The 24380-nt window shown below is 38.1% G+C and overlaps 1 protein-coding gene and 1 pseudogene across 3 annotated transcripts in view; both read right to left on the bottom strand.

Moving 5' to 3' along the window:
* CUL3 (cullin 3) overlaps positions 1–24380 on the bottom strand; it is a 94699-nt gene that overhangs the window by 22869 nt on the left and 47450 nt on the right. For all 3 annotated transcript variants that reach the window (XM_019445775.2, XM_019445776.2, XM_019445777.2), the window contains 4 exons: positions 9063–9223; positions 7942–8056; positions 5736–5964; positions 970–1115 (listed from right to left, as the gene is read on the bottom strand). In XM_019445775.2, the coding sequence (XP_019301320.1) occupies positions 970–1115; positions 5736–5964; positions 7942–8056; positions 9063–9223 (651 nt within the window). The remainder of the gene's footprint in view (positions 1–969; positions 1116–5735; positions 5965–7941; positions 8057–9062; positions 9224–24380) is intronic.
* LOC109264979 (40S ribosomal protein S2-like) lies at positions 10527–11501 on the bottom strand (annotated as a pseudogene).

The raw sequence follows: 24380 nt of genomic DNA, 5'->3' as shown, positions 1-24380 counted from the left end.
CAAAGAAATCAGGATACATCATAATAATTTTTTTCTATAAACAAGACACATACGATCAGGTATGTGTGCCTTAAGTTTGCGGGCTACAAATGTGTGCGCTCAGTGTTAAACTTACAGGTTCCACATTATTATTTTCAAGCCTAGATCTAAGACTGTATTCAAAATGTCAGCCATGAGGGAGCAGCCTGTTTGCTATTCACGTATCACTCTACCGAAGACGTCTAAGAGCTTCTGCACCGCTTCTCCTCATCCTTCCCTGTCCTGACTGAATGGATACAGCTCAAGAAAACCAGCTTTAAAAACGCACCAAAAAAAGCTGGTTATTTATACTGAAACATGAAAAACCTGAGGCATAATTTATTCACAGTATTGCTTAGAAGAAAACATTTTAGAACAAAAAGGATTTAACTGAGAAGTTATTTTTTCTAATACCTGGAGTGTGAACACTGAAGCATAGGAAAAAGTAGTAACTTTCATTCTTGAGACCATGTAAATAAGACCTTCAACAAGCAGGTTAATTAATAAATGAAAAGCAGCCGCTGAGTTCGGTTCCCAGATATAAATATACACACTTTGCAAAATTCTAAACTATTTAGGAGAAGTAGACATACTTTTCCACTGGGACAATGAAGGTAAAAAAACACGTAATACATACAGCTTAGTAAAAGTGACCTTTCTTTTTTAATTTTTTTTTTTATGTTTATTTATTTTTTTGACAGAAAGAGAGAGCATGAGCAGGGGACGGGCAGAGAGAGAGGGAGACACAGAATCCGAAGCAGGCTCCAGGCTCTGAGCTGTCAGCACAGAGCCCGACACGGGGCTTGAACTCATGGACTGTGAGATCATGACCTGAGCCGAAGTCAGACGCTCAACCGACTGAGCCACCCAGGCGCCCCCGTAAAAGTGACCTTTCTATTAGCAGGTGTCAAGTTACTACAAACATACAGAGATTCTGCTGTATTCACTCACCTGGATATAGTCAACAGGATTCTTTCCTTCTCCTTCCTCAGAAACAAGGGCTTTACCCTGCTCCCTCAAATAGGAACTCATACACTCACACATTGTTTTCAAGCCATTTGGCACGCGACTAAATAACTTGTACATGCAAGCGAGGTCTGCAATCAGAAAGAACATAAAAATCGGCTACATTAAAGATTAAGGGAAAAAATGTGAATCTCTGTTCATTCTGATTTGTGAAACTTAAAGAAGCTTATCACTACTACTCGCTGACCATGCGAAAAATTACTAGAAAACATCCAGCAAAATAGACAAAAGGAAAAAAAAAATTAGGCTGGCTAATGGTTATTATTGCAATTTATGAAATACAGCTTTCAGATAAGATGCTTTGAGAGCATTAATAAGATGTCTCAGCAAATTTCAGTTTACATAGAATATGCCTATACAGTGTAATAAGAAAGCCACAAAAAAAAGAAAACTGTAATTTTGAGTTCCTATACAATTCTAATCTAGAACCCAATCATATACTATGAAATGTCTATCAAAAGGATAACTTTAAGGATAACTTTATGGATTAATTAGTAGTCAACATAATAAGAACCAATGAAAAGTCTTACAGATATTTTTAGGTATGTCTATATCAAAGTTCAAACAGTAACATGATAATTAAAATAAAATAAAACAAAACAAAATAAAATAAAATAAAATAAACTATACTAGGATTTATTTCATTACACACCATGGTAAAGTGTATATGATATTTATGATATTTATAGTTTTATATGTTCCTATTCCTTAGTATTTTCCTCAAAACAATCCCTAACATTTTCCAGGGGATGTCCTAGGCCAATACTTGTATTTTAAAACTTGGTATGTCACTATATTGTTTTTATTTAGAATGAAAGTTCTGGACTCTGTCCATTTTGTATATCATTTTTCACAAGACCAAAATGTGGAGGTAGGGGCGCCTGGGTGGCTCAGTCTTGGTTAAGTGCCCAACTTTGGCTCAGGTCATGATCTCACAGCTAGTGAGTTCAAGCCCCACATCAGGCTCAGTGCTGACAGCTCAGAGCCTGGAGCCTGCTTTGGATTCTGCGTCTCCCTCTCTCTCTGCCCCTCCCCTGCTCATGCTCTCTCAAAAATAAATAAACATTAAAAAAAAATGTGGAGGTAAAATGCTTTGTTTCCCGTATGTCTGGGGTTTCTCTGAAACTTACTGGGAGACTCTAAGTGTAAGGACTGTACAATAATATAAAAAAAGTTTTATCATCAAGAACTTTTGAAATGGAAGTTAGAATAGCAGCTTCTAGATCGGGGGCTGGGAAATTTTTTTCTGGAAAGTGCCAGACAGTAAATATTTTATAGACTCGTGGGCCATATGGTCTCTCTTGCAACTACTTCAGTTCTGCCACTGTAACAAGAAAGAAGCCACATATAACACACAAATAAATGGGCATGACTGTGTTCCCATAAAACTTTATTTATGGACACTGATATCTAAAAATTTATGTAGTTTTCATAAGCAATAAAACGTTATTTTTCTTTTGATGGGGGGGGGGGGGGTCTCTAATCAAACTGCTGGTGGGCCAAGCTTGACAGACAGGCTATAATTTAGATCCTAATACTGAAGTTTTTCGTATTTGAGAAATAGTTAGAAGCAAATTTTAGAAAAAAAGGGCTTCTAAAATTTGTTTCAGAGACTTTCAAAATCAAGTTTTATTAAACACTAAGTTTTCAGCAATAATACACGTCCAAAGTCATCTCCACACAGCAAATCTTACAGTTTCTCACATTTGGCATAAATTACATCCAAATTTCCCATGTTAAAAACAGGTATTAAAAATGCAACAGTTGGGGCGCCTGCGTGGCTCAGTCGGTTAAGCGTCCGACTTCGGCTCAGGTTATGATCTCACGGTTTGTGAGTTCAAGCCCCACGTTGGGCTCTGTGCTGACAACTCAGAGCCTGGAGCCTGCTTTGGATTCTGTCTCTCTCTCTCTCTCTCTGCCCCTCCCCCAACTAGTGCTTTGTCTCTCAAAAATAAATAAATGTAAAAAAAATTTTTTTTAATTAAAAAATAAAAACGCACAGTAATTTATGGAGATTTACTATAGTAAATTTGGCATATCAAACCCATCTCTAACAAAATGGTTCCCGACTTGTCTATTTTGTTCCTCTGTTGTTACAGTTTTGCTCAATTATATGTTGCATATTTAACTGTATGGAAATTAATACAATTTCATTGTATTGAATTCACCATATATAAATGTATGGTGTAGTGGGTAACGTGAAAGAGAAAATTAAAAATACTTGGGCATTCAAAAATCAAACGTTTTTGTACAAACTTAGTAAAATGAAGTGCTATTTGAATTTAAATTTCATAGAGCTATCTGCATCTAATAGCCAATCCAATTCAGCCTCCATTCATGGTCAGAAAGCTGTTTCACTTTCTGATTTATGAGATGCTTGGCTTCATAACGGTTAAGTTGTGCCTCTGACATATTCTTGACTTACTGCTCCAGAGCAGGGCCTAACACAATGAAGACATTTTGCAATTAGGTTCCTAGTGGGAAGCTGAAAAAATTGAAGCCAGCGTTTTAAAATTTAATTTACAATCACAGATAGCTGTTTACTTGCTAAAAACATTAAGTACTAGAGAACTATGGTTAGTATTCTGATATTTCTTCATTTATGTACTTATTAAGCACTTGCCATGTTGTCAGGCATACTTAATGCCTTTAACACGTCTCCATGCAGATTTCAGAGATACTGTAATTTAGGTATGCCCAACAACCTCTCCATCAAACACTTCCTAAGCTCTACTCTCCAGCCAATTTAGTTCACCCTCTCCCACCTTCCCCCAGGGTAGACAAGAAAACACTAACTCTAGATGAGCATTTAGATCAGGGTTTGTCGAACTATAGCCCCTGAACCAAATACAGCCCACTGTCCATTTTTGTGCATCTCATGAACTAAAAATGGTTTCTACATTTTTAAGTGGTTGGGAAAAAAAAAAAAAAATCAGTGTTTCATAGGAACACAGTCAAGTTAATCCATTTGTGTTACTGTCTATGCCTACTTTCTCACTATTACAACAGAGAGGAGTAGTTTACTGTATGGGCCTTTTACAAAAAAGTTTGCCAGCCCTTGACTTAGACTTTAGACATCCAGGGATAGCTTAGTTTAGAAAATATGACAAACATAATTTAAAAATGATTTTTTTTTTTGTCTTTTACAAAAGAAAAGGTTTACCAGAAGCATCTTTTCTCTGGTTGAATAAAAACAACAAATTTACATACAACTTTCAGAAAGAAATATATAGAAATATAAGCATCTCAAAACAGAAAGCAAGAATTACACTTGAAGGCAGCACAGAAAACAACTTCCTTTCCTACCACCTTACTTTTCTCTCCTCTTATACCTACCTCTGTTTTAAGTGATTCACTTAAATATTGTTTTCATTCCCTGCAAGCTTACAACCTTGAGGGAGTATGTGTTTCTTTTGTAATAAGTAAGCTGGCTAAAATACTGCTAAGAGATCATCTAAGAAACAGGAAAATACCAAGAGTACCATGTTTATTTTTTTTAATGTTTATTTTTGAGAGAGAGGGCAAGCGAGTGCAAGTGGGGGAGGGGCAGAGAGGGACACAGATTCTGAAGCAGGCTCCAGGCTCTGAGCTGTCAGTACGGTACAGAGCCCAACGCGGGGCTCGAACTCACGGACCACAAGATCAAGACCTGAGCTGAAGTCGGACGTTTAACCGACTGAGCCACCCAGGCACCCCTATTTTTTAACAGCATATTAGTGATTCCTAAAGTCATAGTTTTAAGGAAAACTTCAGAAATTAAAAATAAGGACAACATGACTGTTATTCTTTTATTTATGATTTCTCCTAAGGTACTTATCACAAAATACTGTTTTCAGGAAAAAAAGCGTAGAGGCACCTGGGTGGCTCAGTTGGTTGAACGTCTGACTTCAGCTCAGGTCATGATCTCGTGGTCCATGAGTTCGAGCCCCGCGATGGGCTCTGTGCTGACAGCTCAGAGCCTACTTCAGATTCTTTACTTCCCTCTCTCTGCCCACCCCCCCACCCCACTCCTGCTCTGTCTCTGTCTCTCAAAAATGAATAAACATTTAAAAAATTTGAAAAAAAAAAGGGGGGAAATAGCCAACAAGAATAAATGCTACAGTTATCTCAAAACTGTGCTTTCACTTTTATGCAATTTTCCTTTCTCTGAAGTCTGTAACTCTGGAGTTCTCAAAACCAGTCTACTCATTTATCTAAAATGTCACATGAAACACACATAATTTTTGCATTTTCAACACCCTTATCACAACTAACTCCCAAAGGAAAGCCTATACAAATTTTATGATTGGAATGTCAGATTTTAGAAGAATCACAAAAACGAGAGAGTACGTGGCAATGGAGACAGTCCAACTCCCTTGTATATAAAAAGGACAGTAACAGAGGACCTCATTGGTCTCACCAATAACACAGACTTCTGGGTTAAGAAAAACACAAAAAACGAGGGAGACTAAGATGAAAGAGAGAGAAAAAAAGCCATTTAATTAAAAGAGACACCGAAAATCCACATTAGTAAGTGTAGAGCTTTCCTGTTAAATCCTATCAAAGTAACAGCAGTTGATACATTAATGACACACACAACTTGAAAACTGACATTCATAATCTACTTTCATTATAGCAAAACAAAAAAAAAAATTACTAAAATCCTGGTAGAACTATAAACATTTAATTATTTTTCAATTGCTGATGCTTACCTTCTGTCTTTCCATTTTTCAGCATATGTACTAGCCCAGAATTCTCCATTTCTACTATAGTTTTCATGTGCTTGGAAATGAGTTCCCTCTCAACCACCTTTACTATTGGCTCTTCGGTTGATTTGTCAAGGCAGTGCATCACCCGTTCTATTTCTTCATTAATTCTAGCTTCTACTTTCTTTATATATACCGAAGCACTGTTTTCTGCTAAAAATTTCTGGCTTTCCATCTGCAAATAAGAAACATGACTTTTTTGTTTTTAAATGTAGAAGCAAAATGCGTTTCTGCTTTTAAGTGGGTTTCTACAATCTAACTATCATTAGCACTATTGACATTTTATGTAGTTTCTTATCACACGTACCCCCATGGCTGAATTACATCCTTTAAAGCACTGATTACAGAAGAAAAATCAATACATTATCCTTAATCAGTGTTTTCAAACTTTGCCAATACACCTCCAATAACAGAAAAAGTGAGCAAATGGTAGTAAGGGTCAAAAGTACAGAACAGAGCATCTGACCCCAAGTCAGAGTAGGAAATTCTTCTCTGATTTGTTTTAATGTGCATAAATTATGCCTATAAGGATTTTTCATGTTTATCATACAGTTTTGCTCACACACTGCTAGTTACTAAAGTCCAACTGCCACCCACTCCCAGTCTCAAAGGAGTGGGTGTGTGTATTATGTACGTGTGTGTGTGCGCGCGCATGTGTCTATAAACTTATGATTGAGAAACAGAGCTTTTATGTAACTCTTAATCTTGTCTGCTAACACCAGCCTTACCGAAGTTCCACTAAATTATAAATGTTAACCCAGGTGATTTTAACCTATTTGATAGGAGGATTAACAAACACATCTAAGAATCACAAATCAGAAGACATGCTGATATAAACCATGTATAAAATTCAGTAACACGTTCCACTTTTTGACAAAAAGTAGTTTTAGTCCTTGAAAACAATCAAGTTTCTAAGAATAGACATTAACACACCAAATGAAACTCCAGGTAAGACCATCTTTCCACTCACTGTTAACAACAGTATGTACTACGTATATACATACATGCGTACACATTACTGCAGCACATCTGGGAATCTTGATGATTAATCTTCTCTTGGTATGTCGACAATGTAACAAAGGGAATTAAAACGAATGCACAGGTCAAAAATATCTAGAATGAGTTGCTGCATTCTTAGAAAATAGAAACTGTTTCCTACATTATGAAATTAATAGTTCATAAAGCACGGTCCAGGCTCACCAGTGCAGGCCACAAAAGGTCTTCTTGATGGGCTACACACTAACTTAACAAACAAACAAACAAACAAACAAACAAAAAAGGCAGCAAGTCTATTCTTTATGTGTAAAGGACGCCAAAATTCACCATTTCCATCTTTGTATACATCTAATGGCTCCTATGAATGACCTACTGAACTATTAAGAACTATTGTAACTTTGTATTCATTTATTTTTTAAAAAGCCTCCTACTGAAGTAAAAACTTTTAGTTAGTATTCAGCTAAGTCTGTTTTAACAACAGACTTAAAGCTCCTACTAGCAATGAGGTTTTCAGGAGGATGCATGGTTATCACGATCTTATAAAAATACTGCCTTCCATTTTGTAATTTCATTACAAATTAGTACTAGTTCAACTTCACTTTTAGCAATTCAGTTGGTTTTGGGTGGTATATACTGCTGCAAGTTTCTATCAGTTATACTTACGACCTCTAATTTCCTCATCAATAGTTTTTAAGATACAGATATACAGATATATAGATATATATATATGTGTGTGTGTGCACGCCATGAGATCATGCGTATTTCTATACTTATTTTACCAGTAACTTATATTCACAAAAGACTGAATAATGGGACTTCATTAGTGATGCACTGCCTGTGTATTTATGGTAAATAATTTGTAACATATAAACATAATAAAATATTAAGGTTATGTCTAAGTTTGTACGTTTCACTACACATAATTTAAAAAATCGTGTGTCTGACTCCACACTCTTCAATTTTTCTTTAATGGGTTCCTTCCCTGGAACGTGAGAATGGGGAGTAGGTGGGGAGTAAGTGCGCTAAAGAGTATTTTTTGTACCCTCTTTCCCAAAAGGGCCTCAGTAGAAAAAGGTCAAATATTCAAATCAGTAACTGTACTCAGTAACTTTGAGAACATCTTCAAAGAGCATTTATTTAGATCTTCACTGATTACCTGAAAAAATTCTGCAGACATTTCCAAAAAAGGAGCTTCAAAATCTTCTTCATAGACGGATCGTCCTTCGAGACCTAAAATCATTAACATCTGGCAAGCATTTCTTATCGCGCCCCTGTCAAAAGAAGTTAAACCACTTGATCACCAAATTCCATTAAATATTCATGTAAAAAAACTTAACAGAACTTGTTACAAAGACTTTGAGAACATGTTTTAAATCAAAGTGACCCGTCTCCCATAAGCAACTTATTATACCTAAGGATGTGGAGTCATTGTAATTGGAAAGCGTATCTTGACTGTACAGCTACTGATCTCAGGTTGTTCTCACATTGTTATAACCTTAAAATCTGCAAGAAAACATGTCTAAAATGTCTAAATATTCCTGTTTATGTAAAAATACCGAACATAAAAAGACTATGAGAAAGCAGGCAGGAGAAGTTACTTGACTCGGGCACAACACACAGCTACTCGCAGGCATTATAATTTTTTTGTACCAAATGGCTTCCGGGCAATTCTGATCAAGCACCCGAGCCGAAATAAAAAGAACTTTACAAGTCTTCCTCTGATAGCTTCTCTGAATACAGAGAAATAGAGAACGCAATCTTGTATGTTTCAAGCCACTCTTAACTGCAGTGTCACAAAAACTGGGCTGCAATCATGTAAGAAAGGGGGAGGGAATGTGACTTAACAGAAGGAGTACAGTATTTCTTAGTCATTGTAGACTATGTTCAACATTTTTCTTCAAATATGTTAAGAATGAAAGCTAGAGAGCCTTTTAAAGAAAAAGACAAAGAGAAGAAACAAAAAAGTTATCACACAGCAAAAAAGAACCAAATGCCAGCATGAAAAAAAATAAATGAAAAATAAAAAGGGAAGACTAATGGCTGATTTGCTTTTTTAAAAGTAAATTAAACAGAGGCTTAGGGTGGACTCTTCTAAAAATAGATACGTGCTTTAAGTTAAAATCTAGGTAACTTCGTTAATTGTGAAAAGGTTTTTGAGGATTTTCACAATGTGCTGGACAATAAAACTTTTATTTCAATAGGATTACGAGAGCACATTGGTTCCCAAGACACAACCACTAAAAAACTAAACACTGAAGTAGAAAGAGATGATTATACCGATCTACAACTTCTCCTTTCCGCTCTCTTGCGATCATGTCCAATAGTGTTTGTCGTAGATGATCCCTAATACACCCATAACGTACAACTTGATCTCGAAAAATAATTAATCCCAAATTGTAGACATTCTCCACATTATTTTGTTGTACATACACACGGTCCTGCAGTTAAAACAAAACAACAGAAACACTGAGCACAACTCTTGCAAACATAAAAATAATCACCGTGACCTACAATAATACAGGACCTAAAATTATAAAAGCGGTCCATTTTTTAGGTGAGAAACATTTCACACTATCTTAAGCAACACAGAATTTTCTAGCACCTCCCAACTTACATAAAAGTTGGTCTTTACAATTTACAAACAATTGCTTATATATAGTTGGTCGCGCATTTCACCTTAAGCAAAAAGGGGGTGGGGGAAGAAGGCACCAGCCGCAGGGAGAATCAGGTAAGCAGAAAGCAGGGGAGAAAGGGAGGCAGCAAGGTAGGCACATGCACATCTCCCTTTCTCTCCAAAGCCATACCATGCCCAAACATGGTTCTTGCTTTCTTAAATATCATACTTGAAGATCATGTTCTCTGAAGAGCCAAAAGAAATACCGATCCATGTAACTGAAGTTGACTGCTTACTGGTAAATATCAAAAGGCTCTAATGCTTATAATACAGCAGCATTAAGTATTACATAATTAAAACGCTTCTAGTTACTGTCCTCTCAAACAGATTACTTGCAGTCCTCTTATTTTCAAGTTCTTGCCAACTTGATTACAGGTGTCTCACTCTATAGAGCACATACAATCCAGAATTATTGGCTATAAAAGTCCTATTTTGTGCATTATTTGAAAATCCACATTTACACCAAAACACAACGGAATACTGTTTTAATTCACAAAGGATTAACAAGAGAATTCCTTTCTGTTCTTAACCAGGATCTCTCTGGGCTTTGGTGAGTCTCTGAAGAACTAAAAATTGTAAAATTACTGTGTGTTTGCTGGTACGTAAGTATTTTAGAAACGGAGCCCATAGCTTTCACCAGGTTCTTAAAGGCACTTGCAATCCAAAACCAGTTCAGAACCACTGCAAACTGTGATCCTGGACCTTTTAAAAGGCACACTATCACTGCAAGCAACACCAAACAAAGCTACCAGGTGAACATTAACAGAAGCTGGACCACTATCAGCGACGCAACTAAAATGGCACTGACCACATCCTATCCTCCCGACAGTTTTAACTCAGTTCTCCAGGAGTAGCACTCTCTTCATGTGACCGCACTCCTCCGACCTTATTTCATTCAGCTCACCCAAGGGTGCACAGCGAAGGGCTACAAGGAAAGCCACTCTTTGATTAGTATCTTCGCCGCTCACATTTCTACAATCCATACCATCTCGGCACAAGCTCACGTTTTCAAAACTGTGCATCCAAGTTAGTAGGTTCAAAATTTTCACTGATGACTCTCCGGTAAATTTTCTTTCCTTCTTTTTTTCTTTTTAACAGGCTTGGACATTTTTTCCCTTGTATAAAACTATGTGGTGGCCACAGCTGGAGCCTGGGTCCTCTGCATGGAGACTCTGCTGTGAGTCTTTCCAAGATGTCAGTGAATTCCTGACAGGGAATTGGTGAACACAGTCTTTCCAGACATCAGGGGTGAGGCAGCTGTAGGTCTTGGAAATGGATCAAATGTGGCCTTCGCAAAGCTGCCCAGGGTGGCAGTGCAGCCCCTAGCTGAGGGGCAGCAGTCGTCAATACGAGCCATCATCAGTAGCTTCTTGGGCACAGGGGCTGAGACAATGGCAGCGCCTCTGGAGGCAGGGATGAAGAGCCACGGTGGCCGGTCATCTTGCACAAAACAGTGTGGGGCTTGTTGATCTTGTTCCCCCCAGGAACCTTGCCACACAGGGGCACTAGAAAAGCTTGGCCGGGATGATGACCCCAAGGATGGCAGTGGCTACCTCCCTGGAGGACTTAACACCCGGACCAACGTGTCCGATGATAATCTCGGATGGCAACGAACGCCTTGAACCTGGCCTGCAGGCCAGCGCAGGTCTGCTGCTGCACAGGTATTATCTTCAGAACCTCATTCTTAAGGGATGCTCCCAGAAAAAAGTCAATGACCTTGGACTCTTTGGTGGGCAGGGAAGAGCGCGAGATCTCCTCCAGGGACTTGACCTTCACGTCCTTGATCAGGTGGCTCAGCTTGGTGATGGGGGTCCGTTCCCTGTTTTCCGCCTTGCCTCTGCAAGCTCCGTGGCCCCGGCCTCACCCCAACCACCAACCACCGTCGTGACCCCAAGCCCCGATGGTACTGCCAAAGCCGGCGAGGGAGACTCTGTGGCCTCCTAATCCAGGGCCACGGGCCCTCTGGCAGCACCAGTGTCTTCTCTCATTTGGTGTTTTCTTTCTCTGGTAGATACTTTTTTTTTTAATGTTTCTTAAAAACATTTTTTTAACGTTTTATTCTTAGAGAGAGAGAGAGAGCACACACACACTCGTGGGCGGGGGAGGGGCAGAGAGGGAGGGAGACATGGAATCCGAATCAGACTCCAGGCTCTGAGATGTCAGCACAGAGCCTGACGCGGGGCCTGAACCCAGGAACCTTGAAATCAATGTCCTGAGCCGAAGTCGGACTCTCAACTGACGGAGCCCCGCAGGTGTCCCATCTCTCTGGGAGATTCTTAAACTTCACACTTCCATCTCAAGATCTTAAATTCTGAGTGTCTCCTGACTGCACCCTTCCCCCTTTCTGATGGCCTTGTTTTGTAGGTACTGAAGCAACTCTCTACTCCCCTGCAGGCTTAGTCCTCTCCTACTATCATCCTGACTTTGGCTTACTTTTCTGCATAAAATGAGACACATTCGGGGTGCCTGGTGGCTCGGTTGGCTGAGCATCCGAACGTGGCTCAGGTCATGATCTCACAATTCATGGGTTCGAGTCCCTGTGTTGTGCTCTCTGCAGTCAGCACAGAGGCTGCTTCGGATCCTCTGTCCCCTTCCCTTGCCTCCCCCCACTCTCTCAAAAATAAACATTAATAAAATAAAACAAGATACATTCAATAAAAACAGTCATAAATCTAAAAATTTTTAAAGCAACGAGAATCCTTTTTATTATCAAAATATTCTATCACATAAGTTATTTATAAATTTGATGTTTATATAGTTTTGAATAGTACCATATACAGAATCACTCTCACCCTATGGGATCAAAACCAATAACTGGCTGCTTAATTGCAGACAGGTGGTAAAAGAGAAAAAACAAGCATACACACACGTCCGCATCTTAAAATTTTTAATTTAAAACATAATACGTGTTCATAGAGATATCAAGACTTTTGTCTTTGAACATGAATCCTGTGATTAGAGTTCAGTGTTACCTTTCTTACACACACCCTCACCTAATAAACTTTTCTACTTTGTTTCATTAAGACGGAGCATGAACTAGAGACATTTGTGAAGCAATATGAATGTAAAAACAGTCCTTCTAGATTTTTACAATCCCCACTCCAGTCTTTTAAATTACCCACACTTAATTCGAACCAATATTTAGTGATTAGCCTTTGTCAAGTCTTTCTAAAACATCCAATCTGTTTACCAAGAAATTCTACTGCTTCTAACACCATTTTATTGGTTTACACAATATTAAATTATGTAGTAACAGGTACAAGTGGCATAAACAGGTTTGAAAATGAATGCAAAAAACTCTCAGTAAACACAAAGCTCGACTGGTGAGAGCAAAATAGAGAAGATAGACTAAAAGTAGTGAAAGAGCAGTGAGAGAGTTTTTACTCAGGCTGTTTTACAGTTAGAATAGAAAACACTGGTAATTGTGGCAAGCACAGGAAGTCCCAACTCTACTTCAAGCCCAAGGGACTTGTAGGGTGTGTGGGGGTCATATATGTATATACCATATATGATATATATATGACATTAACAAGTTTAACCTCTTTAAGAAATCAAATGTTCTTAATGAAGAGAAATGTCTAGAGAATCAGGTCAGATTTTATTGTTTTTGGCAAAAGGTGCAATACCAGTAAGAATTATAAAACAAAAGGCACATACAGCATAATCTTCAGAATAAATTATGAGTTTTAGAGTGGAGTTTTTTTAGAGTGAAATTTTTTAATGTTCCCCTTTTTTGGCTTTACTGCAGTATAATTTGCATGCCATAAAATTTACCTATTTTAAGAGTACCCTTCAATAATTTACAGTAAATTTCTATAGTTGTCTAACCACTGCCACAATCTAGTTCTAGACTATTTCCATCACCCAAAAAAGTCCCTTAAGCCCGTTTGTAGTCAATCCCACTTTCAGCACACCTGCCTTCTCTTTCTACAGATTTCCTTTTCTGGTCACTTAAATGTAATTGAATTATATATAATCTTTCGTATCTGATTTTTCACTAAGTATAAAGTTGCTAAGGTTCATTAATGATATAACATTTACCAGTATTTCATTCCTTTGTAGTGCTGAATAGTACTTCATTGTATGGATATGCCACATTTAGTTTATTTTACCAGCTGATGGATATTTTGGGCTCTTTCCAGTTTTTGTCTACTATGACTAATGTTGCTAGGCACGTTTGGGTACAATCCTTTGGTGGATACATGCTTTCCTTCTTCTTGGACCAGATTTCTAGAAGTGGAAGTGTTGGATCATATGGAAATTGCTAAACTGTTGTCTAAAGTGGACTTATCAGTTACAGCAGATTTTTAAATGGAAAAATACTAGATGTGGAGCTAGGAATTTTTCATATGAGCTCTGGCTGTATCACTATTAACCGGCTGGGTGACCCTGAGTAAGTCATTTATCCACTCTGGTTCTGGGTAACACAAAAGGTTGGTAAAGATAATCTCAAACTCTAATATGATTTCTTATGGAGCTTTACTCTCTGATCAAAAGTTAACATATATGAAGGACCAAAACAGACTTCAGTATTACTTATTCCCTTCCTATTTGTTACCAGTATCCCTGGCCTGGGTTTCCTTCTTTTCATTCCTAGGCACAGTGATGTGGGTGAATCAATAACCTTATGGCCTATAATGCCATCTAGCTCAAGTCCTCTGAGAAAAGCCAAAAGCCAAAAGCCAAAAGCCAAAAAAAAAAAAAAAAAAAAAAAAAAAGGTGCAGCTGATGGAATTCTCCAGGTATACTCTGTATGGGGAGAAACAATGCTTCAGTAAAGGAAGCCAGGTATGATGGGAACACATGGTTAGAGTGTTTGAGGGTACGAAACATTTAAGTCCATGGAAGATGACTGGAGACAAAAGAAATACAGATGTTAGTGTTAAGACCTCAAAGTTTGTCTTTTAATGTGAGACTGTCAAGGTGTATATGATGATTATAATTAAATGACATATAATATTAAAACCTGTCAACCCCAAAATTTGATTATCGATAACAGAGCTAATAAATGGAGAAGAGAAAACCCACAAAATTGAGTGTGGCTGTTTAAATCAGTAATACTAAAGAGTCATTTATATTAAATGTTTGGTATGTATGATTAATTACCATCAATCAAAATTAAGAGTGATGCACACATACACTCAAGTGTTTATAATAAGTGTACATGTTAAATGGAAACGCATGCACACGTTCACAAACTTATGATCTGTGCATAATATATATTAAAGTACTTGCTAAATAAACATGCTGTATCTCGTTTACTGCTTACTAGTACTATCTGAAGGAATTCAGGCTGTGGGTACACAATAGCATTTTCCTAACAGATTCTAACAGGAATGTCTCTGTTAAAAAAATTAGTGGCTGGGGGGCCCCTGGCAGGCTCAGTTAATGGAACATGCAACTCTTGATCTCAGGGCCGTAGGTTCGAGCCCCACATTGGGTATACAGATTACTTTAAAAAAAAAACAGTTTTTTTAATTAATAAGTGGATAGATTTACGCAATATAATATTAATGTAGCTCTAATTGTTTAAATCACTGTAGGACTTTCATTTTGTATATGTTTCTATGTGAATATTTAATTTAAAAGATCTATTTAAAAATCCCACCACTAGTTAACCTCTAAGAGAATACAACCTCAAAGTAAGGACAGATATAAACTCATACCAAAAATGAAAAAAAAATGTTTAAAAAAACCCAAAAACTATTATTTTCATAATCTCAGGCTTTTTGACCAAAATATAGTTTGTATGAGTTCACAATTAGGCATTGATCTATTGAGGAAAGCTAAGTAGAGATAGAAAGTTGGTGGCTGCTTCCATTCGCCTTTTTAAGCCAAAACAGTGTTTTAAATATAAAATGTTCTAAAAAACATGTTTGAAAGCTTAATGTCTGAGTAAAACATTACATTTACTAAAGGGATATGAGCTTCAACACCACAGAGATAAATTACATTTTAAATCTTTATTTATGGTTCTGTCTCAGAGGTTGCTATTTTTGGCCAAGCAAATCTACAACCAAGACTCTTCACAAGCTAGATGAACCCAAGGGTGAGGAGGAGGAAATAATGATGGGACCATCTCTTTGTCTTTCGTTTTATAGACCTGGGAAAAAGCCAGACTGCTTTTCCATCTGACTTCAACTGCAACACAACACCTACCTCACAATGCTATCGTACTTATTTCCATGTCTAGTCTTGAAAGAATAGCTTTTGGAAGGCCAAGTTCCCTGCCAAGAACAACTATAAAACCTAGATCAGAAATTAAAAAGTACTGGGGCACCCGGGTGGCTCTGTCGGTTAAGCATCGGACTCTTGAATTCAGCTCAGGTCATGATTTCGTGGTCTGTGAGATCGAGCCCCATGTGGGGCTCTTCACTGACAGTGCAGAGCCTGCTTGCGAGGCTCCCTCTGCCCCTCCCCCACTCGAGTGTGCTCTCTCAAAATAAACAAAAAAACAGAAACAACTGATAATGAAGTTCAAAAAATAACATTAACTCTTACTACTTAATTTACTTGCAAGAAGTAGTTCAAGTATCTTTAACCAGCTGAACATTTTTTGTTTATTTTTTAAAAACAGGAGGATGAGGAATATAAACAGGTTTAAAAATCTTTACAAATAGTAAATATTTGTCCTGCTCATAAACTAGAGATAAACCCTAAAAAGTTTAACTTATTAAAAAAAAAAAGTAAATGACTCTGTAACAAGTAGCTATTGTCTGTTAGAACATGCTTGAACCTGCTTTCCCAAGCTTAATCACTAGGCAATCTTCTATCAACAAGCAATAAATATAAGTATTTTCAAATAGGGTTCACTTTCAAGCCATGAAATAAATACAAGAAGACTTAACACTATGAAAACAGAAACAGAAAATTAAAAAGCAAAACAAAACCCAGAAAAATAACAAAAAGTTTCTAGTGCAGAGTTATAGTAAAAAAAAAAAAAAAAAAAAAAAAAAGTCTAATTACAGCAAATTTTACAGAACTGTCCCAATATTTTCTGCAATGCTGGTGTCTGACTATACTGCTGAAAGGGCACTAGTAAGAGATGATATAGTAAATTGCAGACAAATTAACATTTCTGGACTTAACAATGTTACTGGGTAAAGTACATGGAAAAAAGCACAGAATACGGTTGGCTTGAAAATTTAGCTCCATGACTAAATCAAAGTCATAGTTTCCACCACTGTAAAACTAGTTCAAAATCTCTCATGGCTGTCACAGTTTTAAAATATATATATAGTTTTAAGGAATTTTATTTAAAAATAACATTTGGGGCTCAGTTAAGTGTCCTGAGTCTTGACTTCGACTCAGACCATGATCTTGCAGTTCATGGGATCGAGCCCCACATCAGGCTCTGTGCTGGGCATGAAGCCTGCCTGAGATTCTCAATCTCTCTCTCTCTCTCTCTCTCTCTCTCTCTCTCTCTGCCCCTCCTCCACTTGTGTACACACTTGCTCTCTCTCTCTCAAAAAAATAATACATATGATATATATATTATATATATAACTTCCATTTATTTTAAGAATTGTATCCTAGTCAATCCAACAAATCAAAACCCTAGTCATGTTTCTCTAAAGCTGTGTTAATTGTACCAAATCATAAAATAAACACAATGTTCCCTATTCTAAATTTTGACAATCTCAACAGTGTGGGAGAAAAAAGCATCAACACTAGAAAACAGTCCCTATTAGAACCATACGAGTAATCACCCTCAAGGTCTTGGAACAATGAGATTATAAGACTTTAGGAAAGAAGACCTGTATCAGAGAAGCAACATAATTCAGTGGTTAAGAACTCAGATTTAAGGGGTGCCTGGGGCTCAGTCAGTTAAGTGGCCGACTCTTGATTTCAGCTCAGGTCAGGATCTTGCGGTTTGTGGGACCAAGCCCTGCAATGGGCTGTCAGCTAAAAGCCTGCTTGGGATTCGTGCTCTCTCTCTCTCTCTCTCTCTCTCTCTCTCTGCCCCTCCCTCGACACGTTCTCTCTCCCTCTCTCTCTCAAGATAAAAAAACTTAAAAAGAAAAAAAGAGCTCGGATTTAAGAACCAGATGGGTTATTTCATTCCTATCACAGCCATTTACTAGGTGTGACTTTAACATCTTCGTAATAACATCTACCTTAAAATGCTATTTCACTTCCACTTCTAATATTGAAAGAAAAGCTTTTACAAGACCAATTCCTCTGGCAAGAACAACTATAAAAGCTGTATGAAAATAAAAAGCTACACCCCCTCACACCCATCAAAACAGCTACTATTAGAACACAAAACAAAAAACAGAAAATAACAAGTGCTGACAAATATGTGAAGAAATTGGAACACTTGAGCGTTGCTGGTGGGAATGTAAAATGGTGCCATTGCTATGGTAAACAATATGGAGGTTACTCAAAAATTACAAATGGATGCCACATGATCTAGCAATTCCACCATCCAGGTATATTCTTAAAATAACTGAGAATAGGGGCTTAGTGCAATATTTGTACACCCATGTTCACAGAAGCAGTATTCAAAATAGCCAAAAGATGAAAACAACCCAAGTGTTCACTGACAAATGAATGGATAAGCAAAATGGGGTACACACATGCAACAGAATATTATTCAGCCTTAAGAAGGAAGGGAATCCGCGGGGAGCCTGGCTGGCTCAGTCGGTTAAGCATCCGACTTCTCAGGTCATGATCTCGTGGTTCGTGGGTTCGAGCCCCGCATCGGGCTCTGTGCTGGCAGCTCGGAGCCTGGAGCCTGCTTCGGATTCTGGGTCTCCCTCTCTCTCTGCCCCTCCCCCACTCACACTCTGTCTCTCAAAAGTGAGTATGTGTAAACAAAAAAAAGTTAAAAAAAAAAAAAAAGGGAAGGGAATTCTGAGACACGCTACAACAGAGATGAACCCTGAGTCACAAAAAGACAGACACTCTGATTCCATTTATATGAGGTACCTAGAGTGGTCAAGTTCATATAAATAGAAAGTACAATGATGGTGCAAAGGTTCAAAGGAGAGTGGAAAGGGGAGTTACTGTTTAACAGGTACAGAATTTTAGTTCTGCAAGATGAAAAGTTCTGGAGGTGATGGAGGTGATGGGTGCACATCAGTATGAACATACTTAGTATCACCCAACTGTACACTTAAAGTTGATGAAGATAATAAATTGTACGTCATGTGCATTTTATAACAATTTAAACAAAGAAACACCAACTGTTTAAAAGCATCAAAGAACAACAAAGGCAATCTGGATTTGTGGGGCCAAGATTTGGGACAAAAGGCAAGTACACTGACAGGAGGCCAACATTCGCCTTCAATCATTTGTTTTATTTGGAGGACTGGAAATGGGAGGCTAAGAAGAAAGTCACAGGTAGGCTGGCTATCAAGCAGCTAGGACTTATGAAGCCAAAGTCTGCAAAGGAAAGAAATGCAAAGAAGAACCAGAAATTCCACAAGTAATTTTCATCAAGACGTTTCCTGACCTACTACCTAAGCGTGGGCAAGACACCAATACGCTAGGGACAAACAAAGCAGCCCTGGGAGGCTACAGAGTGCAACAGACACCACGGGTAGCCCTGCAGGGGTGAGGAGACAGAAGATGGAATTGAAGGCACAGTAACATGAAGAGCAAACTGGTAAACACCTCAGGCTTCTAGACCCCAGCCAGCTATTCCCTATGAGCAAAGAGATGCCCTGGAATAAAGACAAACTCAAACAGAGGAACCTTAACAAAGCCTAAAGTCAGCTCCAACTAGACCATGGTAATCTGCCCGTGCTGTACCTGCCTGCCAGAACTACATGTCCTTTGAAGAAAGATACTACCATCCAGTGCCTCCCCAATTTTTTATATACAATGTTAGAAAAATTACCAGGCCTGTCCCACACACCAAAACAAACGCCCCAGGGTTAAATATCTAAAAGCCAAGGGGGAAAAAAAACTCCAGGAAGTCAAAGTATTCTGAAATTCTTATCCAGGAAGTGGTTTAAAATATACACATATGTAAGGTAACTGTAAGTCGGGAATCTATGTTATAATCTCTAAAGTAGCCACTACAATAATAATAAAGGAATAAATAAATAACAGCTAATGAGGAAGGGGTATGGATAATAAAACATACTTGATTCACACAAAAAAAGGCAAGCAAGCTGGGAAAATCAATAAAGAACAGGTGAGATAAATAGAAAAAAAACCAACATAATGGCAAATTTAACCCCAAATATATTAATAATTATATAAACATAAATAAACCATATGCTTCCATTTAAAAACAAAGATTATCAGATGGGGTTAAAAAGCGTGTTACTGTATGGTGTTCACAAGTGACACACCTTAAATACAAGGACACAAAAGCGTGAGAAGGAAAGAAAGCTGCCATACAAACATAAACCGAAAGAAAGCTCATAGAACAATACTAGACAAAGTAGACTTTAAGGCAAGAAGTATTACAGGGAATAAAGAAGGATATTTCATAAAAAGAGTCTTTTCAACAGGAAGATAAAATAGCCCTAAATTTTTATTTTCTAGCAAAACCTCAAAATATATAAACTAAAAGAAGAAAAAGACAAATCCATGATCAAATCTAAAATTTTAACATTTCTCAGGAGCTAACAGGACAGACAACAATATTTAGTAAAGACGTGGAAAATCTGAACATGGTTAATAAATTTGACCAAACAGATATTTATGCACTTTACTGAACAACTACAGTTTAAAAACTGTAATTAATGTAAATTTAAAACTTCTCTTCGGAGAGCACCTGAGTGGCCCAGTCAGCTGAGCGTCTGACTTCGGCCCAGGTCATGATCTCGTGGCTCCATGTCGGGCTCTGTGCTGACCGCTCAGAGCCTGGAGCCTGCTTTAGATTCTGTGTCTCCCTCTTTCTCTCTTCCCCTCTCCAAAATAAAAAAAAATAAATAATAATTAAAAAAAAACAACACATTTTAAAACTTCTCTTCTGAGTGCCTGGGTGGCTCAGTTGGTTGAACATCTGAATTCCGCTCAGGTCATGATCTCGCGGTTCATGAGTTCAAGCTCTGCGTCGGACTCTGTACTGACAGCTCAGAGCCTGGAACCTGCTTTGGATTCTGTGTCTGCCTCTCTCTCTCTGTCCCTCTTCCACTCACATACTCTCTCTCTCTCTCTCTCTCTCTCTCTCTCTCTCTCTCTCTCTCAAAAATAAACATTAAAAAACAAAACTTTAAAAACTTCTCTTCAACGACATCATAAAGAGAGAAAAGGCCAGCCCAGAGTGGAAGACAATATCTTATAAAACATGTATCTACAAAGAACTTTTATCCAGGATCCATAAAAGGCTCCTACAAGTGACTAAAAAAAAGCAAACAAAAATCCTAGAAAACTCACATTAAAAAAAAATGGATAAAAAAAGGCTTGTGCACTTTTATTTACGTTATATATCAACAAAAATGTCAAAAAAAATTAGGAGAGAAAAATCAGATAGTACACTGTAGGGCTAGTGTACTACCAAGTGGATGAAATAACCACTAGGGTATCTAATATTTTGGGTGAGTTTCTAAGTATTCCAGTATTCCTGGTTTTAAGTAACTTCTGATGACAATCAGGAATCTTAAGATCATACACCAAGTTACTTCTTCAAGGAGAATTTTAGTATCAGGTGCAAACAAAAAAATGAGAAAAGAAACACAGAATACTATTCTAATATGCTTCAATAGCTTACACTGGGGGCGCCTAGGTGGCTCAGTCAGTTAAGCATCCGACTTCAGCTCAGGTCACGATCTCAGGGTTCCTGAGTTTGAGCCCCGTGTCAGGCTCTGTGCTGACAGCTCAAAGCCTGGAGCCTGCTTCAGATTCTGTGTCTCCCTCTCTCTCTGCCCCTCTCCCGCTCACATTCTCTCTCTCCCCAAAATAAACAAACTTTAAGACAAAAAATTAAAAAAAAAAAAAAAAAAAAGCTTACACTTAGATCATGGAAAAAGTCACTATTCTTCGATTAGGTTTAGGGAACCAGGATTATCTGCCCAAATGGAGGTCCACATCATACAACTGCCCAATGACAGAACTTGGAAAAAGGAACCACAATTGTTTAGAGCAATGCTTAATACATAATACACACTTGCTGCATACTTGGTGAATGAATGAATTTATCCTCACAAGCACAAAGGTGAATGAATGTTAGCTCAACCCTGGGTAAATAATCATAAATTCTGTTAAGCAGAGTTAATATACATAATTTTGCACTGAGGTAGTACACACAAGTGGTAAAGACCATGGGCTTTTGACTCAAAAAAGACCTGGATTCACAATTCCAGTAACATAGTTAACTGTGTGATCTTGGCAGGTTAGTTAATCTCTCTAACTTTGGTTTATTCATTCATGAATTGGAGAGTATAATAACCCCTGGAAGGTCAGGTATTTAAAACATTTAGCACAGGGAGACAGCCATGTAGTAAATAGTATGTGTTACATATTCAGAAAAATATTTTTACTTTTTTATAATTTTTTTAAATCTTTATTTATTTTTGAGAGAGAGAGAGAGAGAGAGACAGAGACAGAGACAGAGACAGAGTGCGAGTGGGGAGGGGCAGAGAGACAGGGAGACACAGAATCTGAAGCAGGCTCCAGGCTCTGAGCTGTCAGCACAGAGCCCGATGCGGGGCTGGCACTCATGAACTGTGAGATCATGACCTGAGCTGAAGTTGGACGCTTAACCAACTGAGCCACCCAGGTGCCCCAAAATATTTTTACTTTTTAAAAGAAATTAAAAATGCAAATCTTCTTAATAAAAAAATAAAAATTTTATTGCTTTCCCAAACTACTGCTTAAAAACAACAATCAAAAGGTATTTTAAGGATTAAATGAAATATATTTAAATATGCTTAAAACAGTGCCTGGCACACGCTAAGGGCTTTGAAAGTGTTATGTGCTAGTATAAGGAATAGTACTGGGGAGACTCCTAGCCAACCAAGGCTTCATCAACCCACTTTAAGAGTTCCTAAAGAAACTGTCATCAACTTAATACTACTCTACTCACACCTCCTGTGTTTTCCTTCATTACAGACAACACAGGTAGCTGTTCACTTTCGGTTTTAAAATAGTATAGGGCACCTGGGTGGCTCTGTTGGTTCAGCGTCTGATTGTGGCTCCGGTCATGATCTCACAGTTCGTGGGTTTGAGCCCCACAATGGGCTCTGTGCTGACAGCTCAGAGCCTGGAGCCTGCTTCAGATTATGTCTCCCTCCCTCTCCCTGTCCCTCCCCTACTTACACGCGCGCGCTCTCTCTCTCTCTCTCTCTCAGAAAGTGAATAAACATTAGTAAAAATTTTAATGGTATTAAAAAAACCTTCAGAGTCCAAAGAACTTGAAAACTTAAAAATGATCTAACCAACACATCCTCCACCAGATCCCACAGACAGGCCACAAGGAACCCATAAACCACTTGACACTGTATGTAAAAGTGTATGTTGTGTGGTGTGCAGATGCACAGATGTCTACTTTTAGTAGACGGTCCATGACTCTTGACCATTCTTCCAAGGGGTCTAAAATCCCAAAAAGATAAAAACCAGAGTTCTTATGCAACAAATCTATTTTACTCACAAATAAGGAAACAAGAGTTTTACCCGGAGAAGTTAAATAACTTAGGCAAACAATGACAACATAGGAACTGACAACACAGGAACAACAGAGGAAGTGGAGGACCTCTTAATTCATCATTAAATATTTTTTCTCCAGTTCTCCAAATTTCCTGGGCACACACACACAAAATATGGAAGCAGTCCCCTTTATGAACAAACGTGTCATTTCCAGGGAGCCTCGGTGGCTCAGTCAGTTAAGCATCCAACGCTTGATATCAGCTCAGGTCATGATCGCGTGGTCGTGTGGTGTGATCAAGCCCTGCGTTGGGCTCATGCTGAGCATGGAGCCTACTTAGGATTCTCCCTCAGTCTCAGTCTCTCTTCCCACGCCCAGCCCTCTCCCGGCTCGAGCTCTCTCCCTCTCTCTTAAAAAAAAAAAAAAAAAAAAAAAAAAAAAGGTTTAATTTCCTTTACTACCTCAAGAAATATGTGCCGTATTTCTGACTGCACCACTTTATGCTGAATAAATACTCACCTCCCTAAAGTCAACGTCATGCACTGCTACATCACCACTGCACAAACACAGAAAACAGTTCACAGGGCATGGTAATCAAGGCGTTTATGAGTCTATTAATTTGTTAGAAACAGGAACTGAGATGGAAGGCAAGGAAGAAATCCTAATTACCAAGCACAACACTCCTGACCTTTACAGTATTTATGATGATGCCCTGGTTTGTTTTTTTTTTTTTTTTTATAACACAAAGGCCTGGTACTTGGATTGTAATCTAATCAGAAAAGGATACTTCAGTATTTATATTGTCAGTCGTAAATGTGAAAACTACAGTACATATGGGTAAAATGTGTCTTTCCTGGGTCAGAAAAAATACTGAACAGGTGTGAAGCTCAATAATCTCAAAGCCACTGGATCCTATTTTCTATTATTTTGAACTTAAGATGTCATTTTAAAGGCAGAGAAGGTGCCAAAAGACTCATAAGCAACCTGTGCTCTTCCAGAATATAGCTATTTTCAAACTTCTCTAAATGTGCAATCTAGAATATCGTAAAGAAGAAATGTTTTTTGGACCTAAAGCATTAGAACCTAGCAGAAAATACATGAACACAAACTCTATCATCTCCATATTCTCATTCTATCATCTGACCTCCCAAAACACATAAATCCTTGGTAGCTTCAGCAAACAGCTTACTTATTTCTCTCAAGTCGGTTCCCTGCCACCTATTGTCATTGGTAACTCCAACACTGACAATAATGACCAATCTGATACACTCTACGGGTGCCTAAATTTTCACCCCCCACCTTATTTTATTCCCTTCACCCATATGTTGACATGGGTAAACCCTGAGCCTCATCATTAACAAGACACCAAATATCTCTG

Source organism: Panthera pardus, unplaced genomic scaffold (assembly GCF_024362965.1).
Source record: "Panthera pardus isolate Hobbes unplaced genomic scaffold, ASM2436296v1 HiC_scaffold_10, whole genome shotgun sequence".
Classification (NCBI taxonomy): Eukaryota; Metazoa; Chordata; class Mammalia; order Carnivora; family Felidae; genus Panthera; species Panthera pardus.
The sequence above is the reverse complement of the archived record's forward strand: the minus strand, read 5'-3'. Positions and strand labels throughout refer to the sequence as shown.